The 22062-nt window shown below is 37.4% G+C and overlaps 2 protein-coding genes across 5 annotated transcripts in view; one reads left to right on the top strand and one right to left on the bottom strand.

Moving 5' to 3' along the window:
* Positions 1-17218, bottom strand: part of Marf (Mitochondrial assembly regulatory factor) — a 60698-nt gene extending 43480 nt beyond the window's left edge. For 2 of the 4 annotated variants that reach the window (XM_083120561.1, XM_083120564.1), the window contains exon 1: positions 17115-17218. The gene's annotated coding sequence lies outside the window, so the exon portion shown is untranslated. Of the gene's footprint in view, positions 1-3109; positions 3153-17084 lie in introns of those variants that run through there. The other 2 variants (XM_083120562.1, XM_083120563.1) reach the window with 2 other exon arrangements.
* Positions 17219-18136: 918 nt separating this feature from the next.
* LOC145986950 (leukocyte receptor cluster member 9-like) lies at positions 18137-19468 on the top strand. Its single transcript, XM_083121415.1, has one exon. The coding sequence runs from the start codon at positions 18137-18139 to the stop codon at positions 19466-19468; it is 1332 nt and encodes a 443-aa protein (XP_082977541.1).
* Positions 19469-22062: the final 2594 nt, after the last annotated feature.

The raw sequence follows: 22062 nt of genomic DNA, 5'->3' as shown, positions 1-22062 counted from the left end.
AGTACATTTTCACAGTTGGAGATGTTTTTGTATGTCCGTGTTAGACAGCTGTTGGAGGATCTCAATTTTACACTGGAACAGATGCAGTTCCTATCGAAGTATTCTTTGTAACGATCTTACAGAAATGCCTAGCTGCATGAATCGCCATGGAGTAGATCTTTTATGGTTCTGTACCCCACACTGTCTCACTCCACATTTTCATCCATCACCATGGTTCCTGGTACACCCGTGTTTCCTTTCTACTGATCATTCAAGCTTCCCATTTCATGGATTTTTTTCACGAGCAGAAATTATTCTTCTAGTGAGAATGCTCCCTTTGCACGAAGATTTGTGATTTAGTCTCCAAATACTTTTCCACAATGAACACACGATGCTCCCTTTGGTACTTCTTCACCATCTAGTGTTGCCAACAAGTGTTTTGATCATACCTGTAAAGAAAACAGTTTTTGAGTTACCGTTCATTACTAAATAAAACAGAATTTTTGAGTTACCGTTCATTACTAAACAAACAGTATGTCTTTAGATCATTTATTAAAAACTTGTAGCATCACAAAAGTGAAACTAGGCATACCCCTATAAAAAAAAATGAAATCCCTGCCTAGGAATTGAACCCAGAACTTTTGTGAAGGAGACTGCACCTGCTCAAAATTCTATATTTACAAAACCTAATGACTGAAGCAACATGCATGAAAATATGAGAACTACTGAATAGCATGCATAAATTAAGCAATACCAACAAACTGTTCTGTACTAACATACTCGCACAGTGTACATTTGTGGGGTTCATTCTATGGATGAATTGTTCTATTGTAGTATTATATGCAAAGAAACTTCTTCTAGGGATACATGAGAAGTTTCCTGATCAATCAAGTGTGTTTCATAAACTGAAACTGCCATTACAACAAAAATCCTTTTAATCAACGTTGTAAATATTCCATAGAATCGGTAACAATTTCTTACTCTTTGTCCCCCATTCCCTTCTTTCTCAAATGATTTAACGATGTTTCGAATACCGTGATGCTCAGCTTCTTATACAGAATGTTTCAAAAGGCATACAACCCAAACTTTGAAAATGTATATCATAACAACCCTAAGAGTTATTTACACTGTGTTTTCTGCATTATAAAGCCCCATCCATTGAGATATTTTTCACTGCATAAAATTATCAGTTTACACCATACAGAAAATTAGATAAATTAATAACTGGTGCAAGGCAGCGTTAAAATTTTTCAAGATATGCACATTTGAGTGAGAAAAATATCTAAGAAATTATCGAAGGATCATAATTAGATGACTGATGCCTAGACTGCCCCTGATTATGATGAATTCTCTACGCTCACCTTCGCCGCTACTATGCCTGTTTTTTTTATTGATTCAGCATGGCATATACATTGGAGCATCGCGTGTGCGTTGCTGAAGAGTATTTTACTACTCATTCTTAGTCATGTGCAAGAAGTTTTCAAAGAAAAATACTCTGCTTCTGCTGTACCTCACAAAGCAACTGTGTCACGACAAGTAAAACACCAACAAATGATCCCACAAATTGTTAAAGAGTTGGTATTTATTGTTGAACATCAATTCTCAGATGTTCTCAGCAAATTAACAATGATTATTTCAAATAATGTAATTGCTTTTATTTGGATAAATGCTAACATAAATTTATTAGCCCAGCGATAGCCTACATGATCAGTTTAGTGCAGAAAGCCAGGTGTAAATATCTCTTACAGTTTTCATATTATACATTTTCGAAGTTTGAGTTGCGCGACTTTTGAAACACACTGTACCTAGTCTTACCATAAATACTGTCATAAAGTTTTAAGTAAATTGACACAAAATGCTGAGAGATATTGTAATATCCTAATAACATTACTGAAATCGATGCATGACAAATCAAAATCACAAATCATTATTCAAAATGGCCTCGCTTAGCACGCACACATTCCGTAAGTCTTTGTGGCCAAGCATCAATTGAATTACGCAACACATCGACTGGAAAATGAGCAACTGTCTTCAGAAGAGACCACTTTAAATTTTCAATATTGGGATGACTCTTCTTGCAAGCCATCTCCTGAAGCTTGGACCACAATTTGTAGTCCAAAGGGTATAGGTCCGGAATTGCAGAAAGCCAATCCAAAGTGGAAATTAAGTCTGGTACATTAGCCTCCAGCCACTGGCGTGTTGTTCGGGCCCCATATGTTGGGGCTGAATCCTGCTAGAAGCTCCAGTTCTGACCATGGAAGAGAGTGTTGTTGACATTCTTGACTAGTCTCTCAAGCACTGTCTGCTGGTACACTTTGGCTGATGTTTTTACCCCTTTTTCACAGAAATGGTGCGTGCCCTCATAACAAATGTTCCAGACTTCAGTTCCACGTCAGATTGGCCTTCTGCAAGTCCAGACCTATACCCTTTGGACTACAAATTGTGGTCCAAGCTTCAAGAGATGCCTTGTAAGAAGAGACATCCCAATATTGCAAGTTTAAAGCGGTCGGTCTCTTTTGAAGGCAGTTGCTCATTTCCCAGTCGATGTGTTGCGTAATTCAATTGATGCGTGGCCGCCAAGACTTATGGAATGTGTGCGGGCTAAGGGCAGCCATTATGAATGTTGATTTGTCATGCATCCATTTCAGTAATGTTATTAGGATATTAAAATATCTCTCAGCATTTTGTGTCAATTTGCTTAAAACTTTGCGACAGTATTTATAGTAAGACTAGGTAGTATGCACAATCGGTAGTAGGTGGTTTCCTGGCACCTGATTTTCAGAGTTGGCACCTAGCTTTAAAGAAAATTTTTCGAGCACTGCTCAACAGCATTTCTACATCCACCATACGACGTGTCAATGTTAGCATTGCACTTATGTGTAGAGTATATCCACATAGTTACCAAATTCATTCCCACAAATGTTTTGTTCTTCACAAAATAGTGTTGCTTCATGGGAGAGGGAAAAAGAGAGAGATATCACAGTATTTCATAAAATGTCCTGATTATTGTGATTTTAGCAAACCTATAATGCAACATGCAACACTGATATATGTTCGGAATTTCAACAATAACTTGAGATGGCATAAGATGGCCCTAAATGAGAAGCTCTAAGTGAGACACCTTTCACACCTTTTCATTACGTGGCATCCTGATTGTATTATCATACACACATCTGCAAAATGAAAACATCAAACATTTGAAAGACACTGTTCAAGATTTGTACACATTAACAACTTGTTGAATAATAAGTATTCCAAAAAAAAAGTATTTAAAAAGAAAATATTTAAAAAAAATACTAAACTTATTTTACTTACGATTAGTGATTATGTAAAATTTCCAAACGACCTTTCAGGAATCAATTGTTTCCTTCATCAGGTTCCTTCTTGACAAGCAAGATCACCTCATAGCCACACCAAATTGAATTAAAAACAAGTATAAAGGGAGCAAATTTGCAATATAGAGATATTCTCCAATTTTGTTAATATTTCGCATACTCACTAATTTAGGCCTCAAAACCACAAATCTGAGCTTAAAATTTGGGGGGTCACATCTAGAAATCAGAAAATAAAGGGGTCCATGATCTCAACCAACAATGTAGAATTGCTCATTATTTATCGCAAGATCTATCGTTTCACAACGAAATATACATATCCCTGATATACAGGGTAAGTCAAAATGATGGACCCGATTTCAGACATTTATTCTGTGAAATATAATAAACAAATGTTATTGTGAGACATGTGCTAAGAAAGATAAACTGTCAAAGTTTTTTTCAAACAAATCACAAGTGTTCTATATGAGCACCTCGCGTAACATGGCACACATCAAGCCGATAGTCTATCTCCTGCCAAACCTTGTGTAGCATGTTGCAGTCAATATCAGCAATGGCTGCTGTGATGTGGGCAAACAGGTCATCCAATGTTGGAAGTGGTGGTACGTAAAGATGATCCTTGACAAAACCCCCCATGAAGAATTCATATGGGGACAAGTCTTGGGAACGAGGTGGCCAATGAAGGAGAGGTCGATCCTCCGTAGATGAACGGCCTATCCAACGTTGTTCCATGGCCCCATTGAGACAGTCCCGAATGCTGGCATGGTAATGCGCAGGGGCACCTTCAATTGGAGAATGAAATCTGCGCTATCCTCTGCAAGCTGTGGAAGGAACCATAGTTGCAGCATATCAAGGAAAACAAGTCCTGTCACAGTACGTTCATGGAAGAAAAAGGGCACATAAATCTGTTCATGAGAAATGGCACAAAAGGCATTCACTTTGGGAGAATCGCGTTCGTGTTCCACAAATTCATGGGGGTTAGCAGTTCCCCAAATCCTCATGTTGTGCCTATTCACTTTCCCTGAAAGGTGAAAAGTTGCTTCATCACTGTAAATTAACCTCTCAGAGAACCCATCCGTTTCCATTAATGTAAGGAAATCAGCACAGAAGGACGTGCGCAAAGCATAATCAGTGTATTTTAAGGCTTGAACTAGTTGCAAGCGGTAGGGTTTCATTTGTAAATGTTTCCGCAGAACCCGCCAGACAGTTTTCTGTGGAAGTTGAAGTTCTCTCGCTGCCCGGTAGGTGGACTTCCGTGGACTCCGCACGAAACATGTGTGCACTCGTTCCACTGTCTCTTCCCCAGTCGATGGACGGCCAGTCGATTTTCGTTTACAGATGCAGCTCGAATCTCTGAAATGTTCATACCCCTTACGAATGGCCTTCCCCATAGGTGGTTCTCTCCGATATTTGATACGGAAATGCCATTACACACTAATCACAGACTTGTTCACATGATAATCAAGCACATGGAAAGATCTCTGCTCTGTTCTCCAGTCAACGCCATTTTCCTGCTCACTGCTGACTCCTAGCGGTAGAAAGTGTAAACACTGCACGGAAACTAAACTTTGAAAGTTAACCTGTCGAAGCACATGTCTCATAATAACATATGTTTATTAGATTTCACAGAATAAATTTCTGTAATCGGGTCCATCATTTTGACTTAACCTGTACTATGTGACGTTCCTTTCTGGTGTTCGCGAGTGGATCACTACGTCACGGTAGCTACCCAATCTCCTTGTACGGCGGAGTTGTGAGACACTCCTTAATGTTATGCTACAATGAGCATTCTCAGGACGTAACGATTTGAAAAATAAATAGCTTCTTGCCATTTTACAAATTTAATAATACATTTTACCTTTAAGCAATCACTGCAAAATAACAACAATATTCACAAACACAATCACCTTTCAATTAAGCTGCGGCTTTTCCTTTATAACAGCGTTTTTCACAAAATTAACATCATCTCACGCAACTCAACTTACTTTTTCCTTTTCACGCACTGTTGTCCTAGCAACGGAATCAATAAAAGATTAGACAGTTCTACAAATGTTTATAAACTGGAAATGACTTTCGCTTCCGATATTGCGTGTAACAAATATACAGCAAAAATTACAAATTTAAATCAACACAAACAACAGTATTGAAACTAACAAATAAATCAAACAGAAAACAAATAAAATATTACATATGGCCAAAATAAACAAGGCGTATCAAGTTCTCCTCCCATACAAACAAAGAAAATTGAGGTAATGTTCATGTACGAAATTTTCTTTGCTACGAAAATTAGCAATAATTCCTGTGTTCTTTCGGGTGAACAATTAATTTTTTTCAGGTTGGAAAAATTTTCCCTTACCATTAATTTTTCCTTCCAAGGATCCAGCAAGTTAGCTGTGTTGTGCTTAACATTCTCGACTACATACGGGCCAACGAAGTATTCAAAGAACTTGGATACTTCTTTATCTTTAGCTGAACTTAATCTGTGGTTCCTTTTTAAAACCAGGCCTCCTTCTTTTAGTGTGTACAAATGGGGATTGATCCATAGGTTCTTTTTGTTCTTCTGCTGGTTGTTTCGCCTTTGTGCGATGAATAATTTGGTTTCCCAGGTCAGAGTCTTCCACTCACTGTCTTCAGGCCAGTCTAATTCCTGCAGTAAGTTAGCTGCTACAGGTCGATTATAAAATAACTCCACTGGGACATAACCGGTAGCCTCGGATATAGAATTATTGATGAGCCAACAGACAATCCTCACTTGTTTGCACCAGGAATCATGTTTCCGATTGTAAAACATCCTTAGAAGTCTTACAATCTCCTGATTGCTTCTCTCAATCAGATTGCTTGCTGGGTGATAAGGAGTGGTCCTAATGGGTCTAACAGAGTGGTTTTCCATAAATTGGCTTCCCCTGTCGAACAGCACATACTTAGGTTTCGGATAATGGGTGAAGTATCCCTGCTCTAACTTCCTAATAATTTCACTAGTAGTGGCTGTTCGTAACGGATAGGCTGTTAAGTATCGGGCTCCTACATCAATCAAGGTCAGGATATAGTAGAATGATGGTGGTTCCCTTGCAATGATGTCTATAGACAGAACTTCGTGTGGTTTCTTTTGGGTCGTGGTAAATTTCTCTCTACATATCCCAAGCTTATCGGGCTTGTTCTTTGAACATATTAAGCACTATTGAATATATCGTGAAATGTCAGACTTCATATTTTTCCAGAAGTGCTTTTTCTTACTCTCTGATAAGTTTTTGTAAACCCAAAATGGCCAGTGTTATCATGTTCAGCCTCCAACACTTTATCCTTTAAAATTTGCGGAACCACTATACAATGGAATTTCTTTTTACCTCTAGAATTCTTAAATAAAAGGTCTTCCCTCATAAGAAAATATTTAGCCTCTTCATCTCCATTATTTAACTTGTCTGATATATCTTTACACATTAGATCTTAACGGTGGGACTCCTTCCACAGTTAGATCTCCTGTTTAAGTACGAGTTTTCTTAGCTGACCACACCTTTAGAATGGTGGGAGTGTTTTCTTCTGTCTCCAGAAACCCTTCAGCCACAGGATAACAGCTTAGTACATCAGCAATCTTATTACTCTTTCCTTCCACATGAATGATCTCATATTTATATAGTTGAAGTTTCAGAGCCCATCGCATTAATCTGCCATTCCAGTTGCGACTATTTTCTAACCATATTAGATTTTTATGATCAGTATAGATGAAAAATTTCTGACCATACAGATAAAGTTTAAAATGATCTATCGCAAATAACACAGCTAGACACACTAGTTCTTGCACTGTATAATGCTTCTCATGGGGCTTTAATTTTCTGCTGGCATACTGAATAACGTGAATCTCAAGTCAGTTTTATTGGAGTTTCGTGGTTTCCTTGAAATAAAACTGATCCAAGTCCTAACGAAGAAGCATCACACATTACACAAAACGTCTTAGAAAAATCGGGTTGCGCTAACGCCGGCAGTTGCACTAGTTCCTGTTTCAATCTTCTGAAACAGTTTTCTCTTGCGTTCCCATTTAACATTCTTTGACAACAATTGTTCAAAGGGGCAGATTTTTGTGCCAAATTCTCTACAAAACGACGTCTCCAATTAATCAGCCCAATAAATTGTTGCAAATCCTTCTTGTTCCTGGGACGTGCAAATTTCAAAATGGCTTCGTTCTTCTTAGGATCAACTCTGATGTATGTTCCGGATATAATATGGCCCAGATATTTAATTTCTTCCTTTCCGCCCTTCTTCTATCATCTTCCTCAGTTCATTCTTATCTTCTAGCCTTCCTTCTTCCATTTTCTCAAACCTCTTTATAATTTCATTCTGATCTTCTTTCCTTCCTTCTTCAAGGATCTTCCTTAATTCATTCGTATCTTCTAGCCTTTCTTCTTCCAATTAATCAAACCTCTTTATCATTTCATTCTGATCTTCTTTCCTTCCTTAATTCATTCCTATCTTCTTTCCTTCCTTCTTCAATTCTCCTTAACCAGCCACAAAGTACCTCCATATTTAAAGTAGCACTATCCGATTTGCAATTTTTACAAACTAAGTCACAATCAGGAAGAAATTCTCTGGATATTGGCAAATTTGCACACCCTAAATGGAAATACTCCTCGCATTTCCTGCACTGAACTATTTCGTCCAAGGGCTTATCTTTATCATCACAACAACTCAATTTATCCATTTTCTTCTTGCTCTTGCTTCTCAAAATTCTCGTACTCATACCTTGACATGTCTGCAAATTACATGACTTACGTCTCTGTGTTATCAGCCTTTGTAACGCTCCTAATGACTTCACAGTGCACAAAACACACTTTTTATATATATATATACAGGATATTACAGTTACATTTATCCTTTTAAATCATCGGTGCCTTCACGTTGCTCGCCAAATTTACCTGTGACGTTCCATTCTGGTGTTCGCCACTAGATCACTACATCACGGTAGCTACACAATCTTCTTGTGCGGCAGAGTTATGAGACTTTCCTTAATGTTATGCTACAATGAGCATTCTCAGGACGTAACTATTTGAAAAATAAATAGCTTCTTGCATTTACAAATTTAATAATACATTTTACCTTTAAACAATCACTGCAAAATAACAACAATATTCACAAACAATTAAGCTGCGGCTTTTCCTTTATAACAGTGTTTTTCACAAGATTAACATCATCTCGCGCAACTCAACTTACTTTTTCCTTTTCACGCACTGTTGTCCCGGCAACGAAATCAATAAAAGATTAGACAGTTCTACAAATATTTATGAACCAGAAATGACTTCCGCTTCCGATATTGCATGTAACAAATATACAGCAAAAATTACAAATTTAAATCAACACAAACAACAGTATTGAAACTAACAAATAAATCAAACAGAAAACAAATAAAATATTACATATGGCCAAAATAAACAAGGCGTATGAACTACAACCACAAATTTTAACTATGTTTGTCTAACCCAACTGCAACTAACCTAACCTTACTGTGAATGGTGTGTGGGGATATTAAATGATGCTAATGTCCTAAATAATCACTTTGTGAACGTATGCCGCGACTTGAAAATAAACCAAGATAAAGTTTCTCAGCAGTGTGAGCGTTATTACGCTGGCTGTTTCAGTGAGAGTACGGCTGATTTCAGTTTTCGTGAAGTGGATGAATCCGTTGTCAGAAAATTCGTGTACAAAATCCGATCAAACGCGGCCGGAGTTGACGGCATATCTGTAAAAATGATAAAACTCTCACTTCCCCAAATCCTTCCGCCATTAACGCATATAATTAATTATTCCCTCCTCACAGGCTGTTTCCCGCATTCTTGGAAGGAGGCAAAGGTCATTCCCATACCTAAGAAACAGAACCCGAGCTCTGTAAATGACATTCGCCCCATTAGTATTTTGCCGGTACTCTCAAAAATCATTGAGAAAATAGTAAACGATCAAGTTCGTAAGTACATTGGCGACTATAACATTCTTCCTCCACAACAATCCGGTTTTCATCCTCACTATAGCACGCAAACTGTTCTCCTGAAAGTGACCGACGATATTTTCCATGCAATGGACAAATCCCATGTAACAATGTTAGTTTTACTTGACGTCAGTAAACTACTTCTTGCAAAGCTACAATATTACAAATTCTCTCCAATAACACTCAAATGGTTCGAGACGTATCTCTGTGGAAGGCAACAGCGTGTATTAACAGATAAACTGTCGTCGCCTCTGCTAGTGGACGCTGGCGTCCCTCAGGGTTCAATCCTAGGTCCTTTGTTATTCACGTTAGCAGCTGCCGACTTGATTACGTCAGTGAAATATTGTAATGTGCACTGTTATGCCGATGACACGCAATTGTATATATCGACAGATATATTTAATTTACAAAATGCGATTGCAGTATTAAATCAGGACTTGAAAAATATAAGTAACTGGTGTGAATCAAATGGCTTAGTTCTAAATTTAAATAAATCTACATTTACTATTATCGGCAACAATAATCTCGTGAAACAAATAAATCTCAGCAAATGCAAAATATTAATTGAAACGAAGAACGCAAAATTCTCACAAACAGTACGAAATTTGGGCTTGACCATGGATCAAAAATTAGACTGGTCTGAACATGTACTGAAACAGTGCGGTAAAGGATATTCAGTGCTAAAGAGCCTCTACACCCTTGTTGACTTTCTTTCACCCAAAATTAAATTAAATTTGGTCCAATCTTTAATATATCCTCGTTTCGATTATTGCGATGTTGTTTACGGGCCAAGAATCACAAAAAGGCTCTCAGGCAAAATTCAAAAAGTCCAAAATGCATGCATGAGGTATGTCTACAGATTTAAAAATCACGAACACGTTCTACCTGTGCTTAATCAGCACAAAATTCTCAACATGGTAAGACGGAGAGAACTGCACATGGCCTGCATTGCAATGTTATAAATAAAAACATACAGGACTATCTGAGTGTAAAGCTTAAAGCCAGGAGTGAAACACACTCATACTCCACCAGAAGCGGCGCTAATCTCCATATACCTCGCAATCTTCATTCAGTTACATGGCACCTAAAATCTGGAATGCACTCCCGAACGAAATAAAGCAACTGAACTACACACACTTTCGTAGGGCCGCATATGATTCACTGATTGATGATCAGAAGCAAAGTAAGACCACATATGATTAAAAACTGTTTCCTGTGAATTATTGAAAAAACTGGACCGAAACTAAGTTAATACATATATATTATTATCTTTTCATTTATTAGCACACACGCACTGTATATATTTTGTCATCTGTTTTCTTTTTTGTGATTTTCTTTGTGTAGTAGTAGTTTTTCTTTATAGTTTCTTTTATATTATTTTACTTATGTAGTGTCTTATAATCTTCATGTAAAATAATGTACCTAGGTACTTTGCTACATTTTTCTTTGTCGGGTTAGGTGGTAGATCAGCATTTGCTGAACCTCGCCCAAGAATAAAGACCATTGAATTGAATTGAGTATTCGCCAATGGTGCATCACCTATGTGTGCATGGTTCGACGACCCCAAATTTTAACTATGTCTGCCTAACCTTCCTGTGAATGGTGTGTGGGGCCAATCGCCATGGTTCTACACTTCTGTAGCATGGAACTGGTTAAGAGACATTTTTAATCAAAGGAACTGAATCACAGTTTTCAAACTTACCTGTAATTAAAATCCACATTCGCGCACGGTTTCTGTACAATTTCAAAGCTTGCCTGTGTGGACACATGTAACTACCCTCCTTCAGCAGAACACAAAATTCCATCAATTTGTTAACCAACTACAACCATCATCTTCTACACTCCACGTATATAACTGTAGCACATTAACAATCTTTTCATTCCTCTCCGCCATTCTTCCACGAGAAATGATGTGAACCAAAGAGAATAGATCTGAACAGCGTCACAACGTTCTAGACAGCGGAACGGACATTGTTCATCATTTCTTCACATCAACAAACATGGTTCCTATGTTTCTTTATGGGGAATCATCGCGATAATTAACAACGTTATTTTACAAGTTCTACAACTCAATGTGCAATTTAAACACGTTACCCCTAAATATTATGTGCATATACGTAAGTACGACTGCATATTTAGTGAGTATAACAACAAGTAAACTAATTATGCAATATCTCTATATTGTAAATTCTTACTGTATAAAGGATATAGGAATAACTATGGTACAAAAGGAATCCTGAAACCCTGCCCAATCCTGTTAAAACTTCCATACCCACTACTATCCCTAGGTAAAACCACAAAACTTAAGAAGACATTCTTAAAAGAACATTACGACTTGAAAAATTAAAAGACGCACGCCAATTCACTTTCATCCGTGAGGGTTCCGGATTGCCTTCTTGCAGACATTTTAAGAATGTCTTTTTAACTTTTGTGGTTTTACCTAGGGATAGTAGTGGGTATGGAAGATTTAACAGGATTGGGCAGGCTTTCACGATTCCTTTTGTACCATAGTTATTCCTATATCCTTGTTTTTATCCTATATATCCTTGTTTTTAATTCAATTTGACGTGGCTATGAGGCGATCTCGCTAGTCAAGAAGGAACCTGATGAAGGGAACAGTTGATTCCTGAAACATCGTTTGGAAATTTTACATACTCACTAATCATAAGTAAAATAAGTTTAATAGTATTTTATTAAACATTTTCTTTTTAAATACTTTTTTGGAATACTTCTTATTCTGTAATTGTGAGTAATTCGCACAAACACAAGATATGAATTAACAACTTGCAATGTTATTTGTATATTATCCATGATCTAGTGCTTCTACTAGTTATTCTTAATCTACCACTATGTTTTGAGCAGCGGCGGCTCGTGACTTTTTACAGATGCGTGCTACAGGTAGATGTTGTTTCTTGCACTTACAATTATCCCCCTCCCCCACAAAACACATACACATTTACACACTCACTTGGAGTTGCTAGCGTACGCAGGTTTTTTCCCCCCGAGGGGTCTGGAATTGTAAAGATCAGTATCACACAGCTGCTTTTTATGTACGGCCGGAATAAACTATAAAATATTTTGCAATCACCGATTTAAGCCTTCATTTTAAGTTATTCAAAGACAAAAATGGTAATCTGAGATTATTTTAAGGGGTGTTTGAATTTAACACTTTTTTTTTTCGTTTCAGAGTTCTTTGCTGCTTTCGTCTGACACTCAAAATTTGGAGATGGGATGTAGCCCCCATCAATTTCCTAGCCCCAACCTCTCGTACGCCACTGCTTGGAACAACAGAGCACAACTGTCCTTTACAATGACTGCTCCATATGCCACGTGCATGACTGTGAACCGCAAGAAAAAAAATTCGTGTCTGATTCTGTAAAGCTACCTGCAAACTTTCTTTCTTCTTATACTGGGATGACAACACTTACTGTGCTGTGAATCTGTGTAGCATGCTAGCAGACTAATTTCGCGAGCCGATTGGCTCCGACCCTACATCTCCCGTAGAACAGATGGGTATTCGGCCAAATTCGGCATGCCGCGAGGTGGCGAAAACATGCTATGAAGCCAATAGCATGGTATTCGTTGTAGGTTAAGAGCGTGAGGAAAATAAATAGCACGCTGCAAATTTTTAAGCCTCTTAACGTGAGAAGTTTCATTTCACTGCAGTGTTTTATTAAACTTCTTCAATCTATGAAATGTGTCCCTTTCTTTCTTTTCATTTTAGTAAATTGAGTAGCGTGATACAGCACGGTAGAACGTATTATGCAGCCGCCACTGGTTTTGAGAGAGCACCTCTTGTCTTAATGTGAACAATTTTTTACCAGTAGTGGAGATCAAACAGACCTGCGATGGTGCTGGTGACCTTTGTACACATGTGAGAAAATTTTACATTGTTAATGAAGATTGTGTTTCATAGGAATGTCTGTTGTCGTTTTTGGCTTACAAGGGATACATTTTAAGTTGTAATGGCCCAAGTTCCTTTTGTTTTATTGTGATTTCACCATACTACGAATGAAATTTTTACATGTTTCAATTTCAATTTGCGTCTGTTGACACATACTGCGGAGTTTCACCGATTAGTTAAGATTTTGTACAATGTATGCTTTCATGGTTAGGTTAGGCAGGTCAGGTTTCGCTCCCTTAGCATTAAAATAAATTCCCTAAATTCATTTTACTAAGGTTTCGATTTACATCTACAATTATTCTCACTAGTCTAAGTTACTTACTGTCGCTTGTCAACGAAGAATACCTTGTCCATTGGAAGCGCACATGCATGTGTGAGGTAATTTTTAAGTTGTTTTTTTCCAACATAAATAACTTTTTCTTCGAATCCAAACAGTGCTTATTACTTTAAGGAAGGTTAAAATTCCAAAATTCTAAGATTATTAATCTTTCTGCTAGGAGAATTTGAAAAAAAAATTAAGAAACAATCAGAACCGTTACTGTTGGAATTAGTGATCTCATGTGGCATCCATTTATGTGGCCACGGCAGACACCCAGCGTTGAATGACATGGGTACCTGGGGGAAACCCTGGGGGGTAAAGGTGGTCAGGGGCATAATGCTGATCACATCACCCCCACTCACGACCGGATCAAGAAAGTGTGGGGCGTTACCCCCACAACCCCTATATGCCTTCATGGCATGGTGCTAAGCACAGGGGAGCACTTTACTTTTTTTTATCCATTTATGATCTAATTTCCAACTCCCTACAATGTGAATTGCATGTGGGGAGTAACTTGTCATAAGTTTGTTTTTAGTATTGTGTATAAAGCATAACTGCTGTAAAGAACAGAAAATGTAACTTGCACATGATGTTACACTTTAGTGCATATAATGTAGCATTATTATGAGTGCCTGTTGTTGAAAACTGGCCACAACAATGTAGTATCATCGATCCAGTTGTGGCTTAAACTAGTGACACTATTGCCACTGCTTCCATGTCATGGTTTCAAATGCAGTGGTGGATATATATCTTCTGTTGTTGTGCTTATCGTACAGGCAAAGCTTGGAAAACCCGTGAAAGGCTGAAAGTGTCAAGTTTGTTCCACTATTTTTCAAATCTACTTTTTAAAAGTAGTGCAGGATACAAGAATATGGACATACTCTGGTCACACTTTGGAGCTAAATATTCAGATTATTTGTGGCTTTCCTATCTTGAAATAAATTTCAGGCTGCATACAATGTAACTGCCTTGTCAATAACCCTTACAGTATGATGCATTTCTGAACATTTGATCCTGACAGTATGATGCATTTCTCAACATTTGTGGTTGATGACCAACCTTTATGTTAACCTCTAAGAAAAATGTGATAAGCTAGAAGATTGGGTTATGAAAAAACAAAATGTGAAAATGAAGATATTGGTTTATTGCAAAAGGTTGTAATATTGAATGTAACAATTTATAAGTTATATACAGTATTAAGTATTTTTCATTCTTTTTATGCAATTAACGTTGCATAACGTTAATATTTGTGGTGTATTTGTGATAGTGAAAAACATATATTGGTAAATATGTGATAACAACCGGACACCTTTCACTCAATTATTTCCTTAATTTTACCACTGGTACTTACCTATTTTGCCTTGCGGAACATTCTTTAAGGTGAAGTTATGCCTTTTTCCATAAAATAGTGACAACTTTTCATATTACGATTGATTATTTGTCTTACTTGTTCCGCTTCTGTAATAGACAATATGGCATGCACTCGTAATGGATCATCGCGCGTCATGACGTGCCAGCTCGTGTTTTGTCGATTTTCAGTGCGCAAGCAGTGTTTCAAACCTTCATGACGGAAAATTACATACTATTTCGATTTTTTTTTTCATGTTTACTTCCACAAACCATGCAAGTTAGCCCCAAAAACCATCCACGGGTAGCCCCACAAACCATTGACGTTAGCCCCAAAAAACATCCACGGATAGCCCCACAAACCATTCACTCAAGGTTAGGTTAGGTTCTATTAGCACTCATTTCACACCTAAATTCATCGAAAAAAGAAAGTGCAGCTAACATAGTTAAAAATAGAAATTTTCGTAAAAAGAAGGCACGTTTGAAAACACTGCAGAGATCGCGTGACTTTCAACGCTCTCGCCATCTGCACGCACACATTGGAAACAACGGCATAATGTGGCAGACAATGCCAATTTCTTAAGTAAAAAGTGATTAATTCTTGTTCGGCAGCATTAAACTATGAAGTTTTTACTTTCCGTGAAAGAAAATACCTCCAAGAACGTCCAGAATGCTAAAGAAACTCATTTCAGGGTAACATTATCGTATGAGGGAAACGGATTCCTTCAAATTTACAGGAGAAAGTACTTACGGAAATCATTTTCTTTAGCATTGTGGAAGTTCCTGAATATAGATTTGATCCATTTTAATGTGAATGCGTGTTGTTTTCTGCCTAAATCTCTGTCCGACACGCTGATTCTGCTCCCGCCATTTGCTTTCTGCATGAGAGTGCAATGTTCCGTGTGTTAAGATAATGCAACCCCGTAGCCAGTGTTTTAGCGAGTATTTTTAATTATTTTTTTTTAACTATGCTTGCCTACCCTAACTTAACCTAACCTAACCTAACCTTACAGAAAATGATTTTTGGGGCTAACGTGAATGGTTTTTGGGGCTAACGTCAATGGTTTGTGGGGCTAACCTCAATGGTTTGCGACGTATTAGCATAATTTCAAATCCGGGCACGAAAGTAGATATTTTCCGGTGAATGAGGTTGCAACACTGCATAAAGCGACAAAATACTCTCGGAACGCCCCCTAAACCAGTACGCTATCATGGCCATAATGTGTTACAGATTCGAAACAACAAGTAACAGTAATTACTTGTAAATAGAAGAAATAGACATTATCTTAGTTAGAAATGCATTATTTCACCTTAAGAAATGTTCCGCATTCGAAAATAACACGTTAGCAATGTAAAGAAGTCCGAAATATATGATTCGTAGGTGTTTCCCTCATACGATAATAGTACCCACTTCAGTAAGTACTTTCTTCTGTAAATTTGAAGAAATCCGTCTGGGCGATATCGCATATTTACCCATATATTTTCTCTGCATGTATAGACGTTAGTGTAATCTAAGTATTTGTGGTTCTTTGCCGTGTTAAGCAAAACTTGAGAAGTCCGATTATGGGAAATTAGCATACTTAGGACATTTACACTCAAGTCTAAAGGTGCGTATCAATATCACGTGCCACTTGACCCAATTCGCCCCTGCAAATACGCACATGATGTGATTTAAAAGTATTGGTAATTGTACATCGTTAAGTTAGAAGTGTTGGATTGGAAAATAACTTGTTGCTGAAGGTTTTGGTTTGACTACAATAATTGTCCACTTTGGATTTTCAGGTATTCCACTGTCTTGTAAAGGTTACAGTGTTTAACAACAATTTGCAGAGTTTATGAACCTATTGTTTAAAGTATGAAATCAAGTTTCCAGATTATTTGTTTCGCGAAGATCACATTCAAGAACCACGATTAAATTCATGCGAAGCAAAGCTAAAGACATGCAGATACTTTCCCAATCGAATCCTATACGGTCCCTCATGTAACTCTTTAAGTCAGTTCTTGTACCACGAGCATTGCGTGTTCCACAAAACATCTTTATAAGTGTACATATGTATTCCTCCGTACAAGAAATTCCGGCTTGAGCATCAGTCATGTGCGTAATGCTTCAGTCTACGTTACGTAACGCGAACTTCATTCTACTCACAATACTAGAATAGCCTATTATATTTAGTAACTTCAATCAATAATTGCTCAAAACCACCACTGCAAATACCATCTGTGTAATCTTACCTCAGCTACGTTTCTCTACATTCGCATTACCTGTTTCCCGTTCTTCGCGCTAGACCTATTCCTATTCATCTAGCCATTCACCATGACATCTTTGTTGATGTACGAATAGACCAAACGTAACTAACCTTTTAAATTCCATATTTAGCGTATTTTATACTTTAAAAAACACATCTTGAGAAACATAATAATAACTACAAAAATTACGAACAAAACTCAAGATAATATAACAAAAAGAACCGTGAATTATAATAAAATAATTTGTACATTCTTGATGTACAAATAGCATCCTTATTAATGGTTATAGAGTCGCGATTCGTCCGGTATCGGACATGGACAGTAAAGTTTTGTTTTGGTTCTGAATCTAGCTTTCATTTGCTGCAGCATGAAGCTTTCCGTATTTCACCGAAATTGACGTCAATTTTGGTGCAAAAGTCTGATGCACGCTGGTGAATCTGGAAAGCGCGGAAAGAGACACATTCGACGTCAGCTGTGACGTCCAATCAGCTTCCCATAATTCCTTTAAGGTTTGTTGACCACACCACACACTATTGCACAACGCGCTACCAACTTCTGACGTCAGATGGTCAATGCTTACGTTGATAGGTTTTCGTTACCATAAATACACTGCAAATTTATTACTTATGTTAAGAGAACTTAACGCAATAAGCCTAGCCTAACAACATAGGCACTTAGCCTAAGAATGATAGTTTTTCTGGTGACGTCAGAACGCAAGGATGGTAGCGCTTAGTGCGATAAGGGTTGCGCGTTATACGTGGTTGCCTAGCAACGAGCGATTATGACGCAAATTACCTTGACATTGAACGTGTTATTGCACAGGTTGCACCTTAGGCAAGGTTGCGCTGATTTCGGTTTATGTTGCGCAATAGTGAGCAATATATGCAGTATAAAATTAGGTGAATTGTTTCTTGTAGAGAGAATAGGTGTAGGAGTACTCTCTACTGCTGGTACCTCTCGCAGACAGTACGCAGAGTGTTGAAACAGGTGGTTGTTTTGTGACAAACAGTTGTAGTTGTATCAGCGAAAACAAAAGTATGGAGGGCGAAGCGAATAATGACGTGCCTGTACACCAGGATGACACGGCAATGGAAATTGCTAAAGAAAAGGAAGACATCGATGCAGTGAGTTCCGAAGAGAAGATAGTTTGTTCATTTTTTCTAGCTGGAAAATGCAGATTTGGTGACAAGTGTAAAAACGTGCATCCAGTTAATGCTTCTACTCCTGAAAATAAAATGAAGCCCCATAAACAAACTGTGCCATGTGAGGAACTAGACGTCAGCAAAAAAGAGAAGCCATCATTGAAAACAGCTCGTGATGTGATAAACCGTATTCTGTGGGACGAAAACCTGCCTGAAGAGTACTTCACAATAGGTTATAAAGATAGGTTTATAGGGCTTGTCGAGAAGCCTTTTACAGAATTTACATGGGGAGATTTAGGTGCAATGGATTTCGAAACGTTTGCTATTCCCCAACATAGGATTCAGTTTTTCAAGTACAGAGGTGAAAAAGTGTGGGACAGAAATGACAAATTAGATATTGTATTTGGTAGTACAGGTTGCGAACAGACATTTCCAGATTTTATGACTTCCGTTGACGAGAAGTTGAAAGCACATCAGAGAGCAACAAGTGTAGTATCTGAAGACAGTGACAGGGACAGGGAAGACAGTGCCAATGAAGATTTCGATACAGATAGTGATGATGATGTTGATATCAGTCTTCCATCAGGTGGTGTATGTGTTCCCAATCAAAAGATTTTTGTTGCAGAAGAGGACAGATCAACACATTTTTTGGCCATCAAAATCACTAGTGATAGTATTAGGGACACTGCAATTAAAATTCAGGAACATATTCGTTCACAGGAACCAATTTTGGGAGACTGTTGTATGAATCCAAGCTTGATGCATGTTACCCTGACAATGCTTAGGTTAGAAGGTCCAGGAATAGAAGCAGCATATCGTTCTGTGAAGAACATGGAACAGGAAGTGAAGAAAATAGTGTCTGAAGATGAAGCTAACATTGAAATTAGAGGATTGGACACATTTGGTCAGAGAGTGTTGTATGCAAATGTGTTGCCATCACCTAGTTTCTGGGGCTTAGTGGCTGCTTTAAAATCAAAGCTCATGTCTTTAGGTAATGGTGTCAAAATTACAAGTCAGTTTGACTTCGTGCCTCATATGACTATCCTTAAAGTGTCACGACCTGTTTCTGCAGCAAGAAGATCAAAGTATATTGATCCTTACTTATATATGAAATTCAAGGATACTGATTTTGGCATTCAAAAAATTAATAATGTCCAACTGTGTGTCATTGAATCATCTACTAGAGATGATGGATTTTACAGGACATTGCTGGAAATAAAATTGTAAAACACAGAGGTGTCTCACTTCGGATGATCAAGTTGACTTTGCCACCAAAAATACAAAATACGAGGTGGGGTACCAGTTTCATAGATCGGAGACACATTAAAATCGGATAATTTGTGTTTCGCATGGTTTGCACTTACCAATTGTGTATTGCGGAACATAGTTCAAGGTGCCATTATTGTTTTTACACGAAAAGAAACACAATTTTTCACATATTGAGTAATTTCTTTGACTCCTTTTTTCTCTTCCATAACACAGAATATGGCGGGTAAATCTTGACTACCATAGTGGACATGCAGTGTTTCCAACATCCTTCACCGAAAAATACTTACTATTGTGTTTTTCACTTGTGCAAATTGTACATTATGCACGGGTAGCTGACGGATAGCCCCACGAACCATAAACGGATAGCCCCACGAACCATTTCCGATAAGGTTAGGTTTGGTTATGTTAAGCAATAAAGGTGTTTGAAACACTGACAGGGGCTTACATTATCAAACGTACGCAGCATCTGGTTGTCGTAGGGCAAGCAAATAAAAGCAATGGCAATTGTGCTTCAACGAGATATTTCTCTTGAAAAATACATGATTTCCCAATTGAATATATTCCACGATGAAAGAAAATACCTCGACGAACGTTGTAAACCTTGGAGAAACTCATTTCCATAAGTAGTTTCTTGTGTTAAATTGAAGAAATGTGTGTCCGATGTGTGAAACTGTTACCCAAGGTGGATTTAATTACTCTCTCACATATTTCACATAACTTTTAATGAAATACTGTTACTATAAATTATTTTCTCTGGCGGTGTGGTGTTGTTTTCATTGTAAGAATTTTTTGTGTGCCTTACGAGAAGTTCAAAATGGATTATTTTTTTTTTTTGCATGACAGTATAACTGTTAACATTAAATGATGAAATATTTCAGTACCAATTTGCCAATTGAAAATTCCAAAAATAATGAAAAAGTGCCGGCTCACATCACCATAAACATAATACATACAATCACATGATGGTGGAGATACATTTTTACATAAATACACCATGATCATTGCTAGATTCAAGCCTCTCGATTTTAAAAAAGTGCTATTATCCATTATACCCGAGAGCCATGATGCTTTAGTCTGTAGGGTGTTTTTCAAGCATAAAAAGGTGGCACGAGTTCCCCAGCCTCAAATCAATGGGTAACAGAAAGGGTGATTAAAGGTGGCTGGAGCACTGTGTTGAGCACATCAGCCCCAAAATGTCCGTGATCGAGAATATGTTGGGAAATGTGCCTTCATATGGTATATGCAGAGGGAACTTTACCTTTATCCAGAAAAACCATAAACTACTTTTTTCAACCTTTTACAGTGTGCTTATATTTTAAAATTTTTCGTACCCAAGTAACCAAAAATGGTTGGCCCAACGTTGGGTCAACGTGCTGTTTTTACGTTGGGTTAATGTTTGACTACCTTGGCCCAACGTATGGTTTTACTATGTTAGCCCAACGTATTGTTTTACTACATTGGCCCAACATATATTTTTACGTTGGCGCAACGTGCTGAAAACTAAAGAATTGATAGGTTTGTTTTCTGATATATACATAATTTATTGTGAAGACAAATGTAAACAATAGTTAAAGTTACTTACAAAAATAAAAAAATACACAACACTTTGTCATGCACATGATTTCATTGTTTTGAAGGCACCATACCTTCAAGTGGTAGCACAAAAACCTTCTAGAATATACTTAGTATTCCACCTTTCATGAAAATTAGTCTGCACATAACATTGTTTAACCACCTTCACAATAATACCTGTAAGAATGTTCTTGTTCTACTACAGCTAAAGAGACAAACAATAAGCAATTCCCAACACATCTTTCATCCATGGTGGCTGACAAAGGACTGGTGAGTGACTGCAAGTGAAAAATAGCTTGTACTTTCATTAAAAATATATTATATTTCTAGTATGTGGTGTGACTGAAATATTGAAAAGAAACACTGTTACATGTCACTTATTGTACACACTAGAATTTCCAGCATTCTGCTGAAAGTTGTCTTAGCATTAAAAAGTTGTGTTTAAAACTGATTTTGACTCACGTTTCCATGGTTGGGCAAACGTTGGCCCAACGTAAGTCCAACGTCAATTTGCCAACTAACGTAAAGCCAACCTTTCCCATGTAAAAACTGACGTTGGCCCAACGGTTACTTGGGTACTTATTTTGCTATGCCCAGCGTTTGAAGTGAGCCAGAACTCACTACCTACTGCGATATTGGACATCAATTTATTTATTTAATACACTATATGAAAATCATTTGGTACAGTAATTCTTGTAAACAGTAGATGAAGAGAAATAGATAAAGTTATTGTACTAAATTTCACTCCTCTAGGTGGTCAGTCTGGAAATTTAGAGGGGAAAAATATATTTTGGTTAGTGCTATTCATTTAAGATGTTAACCTGAAATGACAGATGTGATAGATTTTGTGTTTATGTGTTACTATGAATGCAATAATAATTGGTGTTTTTTTTTCTGTTGATATGCAACATTATCCAATACTGACATCTTTATATAGGTGAGAATAAAATTATTTTATTTTAATGAAAGTTTTGTGTGTG

The sequence above is a fragment of the Lepisma saccharinum genome, chromosome 4 (assembly GCF_977018435.1).
Source record: "Lepisma saccharinum chromosome 4, izLepSacc3.1, whole genome shotgun sequence".
Classification (NCBI taxonomy): Eukaryota; Metazoa; Arthropoda; class Insecta; order Zygentoma; family Lepismatidae; genus Lepisma; species Lepisma saccharinum.
Note: the sequence above shows the minus strand (reverse complement) of the source record. Positions and strands in the feature narration are given on the sequence as shown.